Source organism: Lagenorhynchus albirostris, chromosome X, assembly GCF_949774975.1.
Source record: "Lagenorhynchus albirostris chromosome X, mLagAlb1.1, whole genome shotgun sequence".
Classification (NCBI taxonomy): domain Eukaryota; kingdom Metazoa; phylum Chordata; class Mammalia; order Artiodactyla; family Delphinidae; genus Lagenorhynchus; species Lagenorhynchus albirostris.
In genome coordinates this window covers 69,480,156-69,484,243 of record NC_083116.1, presented here as the reverse complement: position 1 = coordinate 69,484,243, position 4,088 = coordinate 69,480,156, and the positions used below count along the sequence as shown (strand labels likewise).

The 4,088-nt window shown below is 42.2% G+C and overlaps 1 protein-coding gene across 1 annotated transcript; it reads right to left on the bottom strand.

The window, feature by feature from the left end:
* Positions 1-1,508: 1,508 nt before the first annotated feature.
* Positions 1,509-2,691, bottom strand: LOC132514062 (nucleosome assembly protein 1-like 2). The gene is given in 2 exon segments (XM_060138732.1): positions 1,509-1,958; positions 1,960-2,691. Coding segments are annotated over 2 exon segments (1,182 nt in total).
* Positions 2,692-4,088: the final 1,397 nt, after the last annotated feature.

The window sequence follows — 4,088 nt, the reverse complement described above, 5'->3', positions numbered from 1 at the left end:
CTTCTTCCCCTCCCTCTTTTCTTCTCCTTTGTCACATTACCACCCCTCTCAACCACTCCATGAACTCCCTCCTTCACTTATTTCTAATGGTGGAAACCAGGGCCTCACTGTGATTTTCATGGAGTCTAGGTAGTTTTACCTTCTTGGTACCTTTTTCTCTATGATATTCATATACACATAAACGAATAATATTTTACATCTCTTTTGGTATAAGACAAAAATAATCTAGGACAGATTATTATGTATACATTGTTATTATTATAATATTCATTTTCTTCTGATTTTAAAACAAATCAGAACATCATTGTAGACTCTTAAAAGTGTAGTGGGGGCTTCCCTGGTGGCACAGTGGTTGAGAGTCTGCTTGCCGATGCAGGGGACACGGGTTCGTGCCCTGGTCCGGGAAGATCTCACGTGCCACGGAGTGGCTGGGCCCGTGAGCCATGGCCGCTGAGCCTGCGCGTCCGGAGCCTGTGCTCCGCAACGGGAGAGGCCACAACAGTGAGATGCCCGCATATCGCAAAAAAAAAAAAAAAGTGTAGTGGCCCTAGGAACAGTGCATACTATACCCAAAGGATAAACCTGATCTGCTAATAACTCCCAACCAAATCCTCCACCTGGTACTTGAAGGGACAAGGCCATATCCTTAACTCCAATACCCTCAGAAGAAACACAGTGTTTAACATTTGTATTAACTTTATTTTAGAATGAACAAACATAAGGAAAAAGCTTAACTAATCATGTAATTTCCATAAAAGAGAGGAACATTCCAGAAAAGAAAATGCATACTTTAACCCCACTTTGCAGAAGTACATGGCACAATTTATGGATTTAGAGAAAATTGTTTTAACTATACCTCACTGATAAAAAATAATACAGCTGGGTTTCTGAGTAGATCAATATATCACATAAAATACAGGAGCCTATAAACAACAGTCAATAACAATAAATGTAGTTTTGCTACAAATGTTTTATTCTTATGCTAGTAGTTTCTCAAATTACAAATCAAGTGCATTTTAGTATAACTTGCTGCATTTCTATAACAAAGAGTTGAAGGCACAGTTAGTGCAAACAGAATAAAGCCCATTCACCAAGAAGGCTGGGGAACAGAGGCACGCTTTGCTTTTTCCAGGAAAAAAAAAATCTCCAAACACATATATCTCAGTTACCAGTTCTGGTAATTTTTCATGGCTAGAAACTAACAGCAACCTGACAAAAGCCATGAATTCACAATACCAAGGTTTACATATGCTTAGAGAATTCACTGCCTTCTACATTTCTTTAAAAAGTTTACACTACTGGAGTGCTAGATGGAATGCGTTGTTAAATATATTTGGACAAAAAAATTTTTTAAATAAATTAAATATATATTTGGACATAGTTTTATACTGAGAGTACCAGGAAGAGACAACACTTTAAGACTGTAAGTAACTTATGGTTAAGTTTTGGTTACTGTAAACACAGGCAGACTCTTAACCTGGGGGCCCACACACATCAACCTCCCTGCTTCAGCTATCAATATCTTCTTCCTGGGGGTCCAGGCTTTGGCCTTTAGCACCCTCAACAGCAGCCAACCCGTTCTCATGAGTGACTTTGTCATAAGCCAGCTCATTACATTCCCTGATCACCCCCTCTTGCTCGGTCTCAAGTGCTTTTCCTGTGAAATACAGCACAGCTCTAGGGATGACAAACGTGCGCAAACTGTGAGCAATGAAGACGTCTTCCTCATCTTCATCGGCATCCATACCCCACCGGAGAGCACTGAAGAAGTTGAAGAAGGACTCTCGGGGAAATTCCTGGGTCACTGTGCGCAACAGTCCCCAAAACCTGTGCCTCTGCTTCTTCAGGACCGTTTGCACAGTGACGTTCCTTCCCTCATTCCAGACTATCTTGCAGTCTATGCAATGCTCCACCGCAGATCCCCTAAACGGGTGGGGGTCAGAGTAATGGAGCTTAGAACTTGACCGTATAAGTTTTGGTCAGCACCTCATTTGTGAAGTAGTCGTTGGGTTCAAAGTGAAATTCCAGAGTGAAGGCGAGCGGCTCGTCGGGTTTTGAAAACTTGACTTTCACGTCTCGCAAGAGCTTCAGAATGGGCTCGTCATATTTCTGAATCAATGGAGAGATCTCCTCGACGTTCTTTAAAACTGTGAGCCAGAAATCAGGGATCCCTGTAGGCTCCTCTTTCTCTTCATCCACATTATGTCCCTCAATTCCTCCATACTCCCCAAACACCTCCTCTACATCCTTGAAATCTTCCTCGCAATATTCCTCCAAGTCCTCATACTCCGGATTCTCCTCCAGACCCTGCATCTGAGCATTAGAATAATCTTCCACCTCATTATAATCATTGTCCTCGGCCTTGGACTTCACCTCACACTCCTCTTTCATGGGCTTGTAGAGTGCATTGATGATCTGGTGTCTCTTTTCCAATAAGGGCCAATAGATGCCAGCAAATTTCCTCTCGATGGAATGAAATTCCCTCAGGTACTTGGCATCTAGGCCTGCGGATTTGGCCTGAAGATTTCTGAGAGCGTACACTCGGTGCTTAACTGCCAGAGGCAGGCTCTCAGTAAAGCTCTCGTCTAAGGAGTACCCCATCAAGGCCTGTGGAGAGGATTCGGCTGCCACCGCGCCGATTAATGGGCCTTCTTCACCGGCTGCACCCTGTTCCCCAAGCCCTTCCATCATTAGCTTTTTCACAGGAAAAGACTCACCAAAGTGGAGTAGACGGCAGTTGGTTGAGACGTGGGCACCGGTGGGGGCTAAGATGGAGGCAGAAACGGAAGCGGTTGAGGCTGCTGCGGAAGCTGGACTGAGGGGGAGGAAGCAGAAGAGGGGCAGGCGGGTACAATACTGGAGCAAGCCTAAGGCTGCAGCCAGAGCAGCCCACTAAATGACCTTTCTCACTAGCTGCCTAAGCAAAAGGAGGAGGTGCCTCAAGCCCATTTCTCAGAGGATGACCCTCTAAACTTGTTTTGCTTCAAAGCTCACCTTATTTGCTAGGTAGCTGTGATTGACAAGCTCTTGTCCAATGAACGACTAGATCCATCACATTTCCAGCCCCCCCCCCCGCCCCGCTTCCCAGCGGTAAGGCTCCAAAATTTCTAGACTGGAGGGGTTGAGAACAATCTAGTAGAGGAGGAGCAGATTGAGACTAACCTAAATCTTAAGTAAACCTGAGAAAACTTTATCTTAGAAAACCAAAAAGTACAGGTTAGGGGAGTTGTTAAGAGTCCTGAAACGTGACTTCCAAGTCTCTCTTATATGGAAAATTAATAGATCTAATACGGATGACCACTAATTGAGTGTTGTTCAATAATCTTTTCTAAAATGTACATGCTTTCTTTTTATCCCATGTTTAACGAGTATTACAGTTAAAAAAATTCCAAAAGAGCTCAAGGTTGCAGCTATAATGTCAACTGATTACAAAAACAAACAAACAATAGGAATGTCTTTAGCCCATTGAGATTATTACATTATTTTATCTCCTACTGTAAGGACACATGTGCAGGGCGGGAGGGGGGAGAGTCTTTTATATTCAAATACACAAAGAAGAGAGAAGGGGGTAAAACATTAAAATATTAACAATGAAGATCTTTAAGCAATGTTGACTCCCCAGAGATTTCTTTTATTTTCTAATTTTGGATTTTCAGAATCTCTATGAAGAGTGTACATTCTTTTAAAGTTGTATCAACTCTGATAACATTTACTAGGGAAGAGTGAGATGAGATGGAATGGGGGTAAAGGAGGGCCTATGGTGACCAGTGCCCACAATTATATGTATGACTAGTTAACACTTAACACCTGAATTATCAGTATCCCAGAATACTGCTGCTGAATTGCAAATTTCCCTCCCTCCATGCTGGCTGTTTTGGAGGTAAAACAAAAATACTCAAATGTGAAGTAATATTCCTAAAAGCAAAACATTTGCCTTGAAATTCTGAATAAATTGGAAATATTCAATGACTTGGCACTAGGGAAAAAGTTAAAGACATAAAAATGTATTAACAAGATGGAATAAATTTCCTACGGTAGGGAAACCAACTAGTTTTTTCTTGTCCATACTTCAATACTGATCACATATA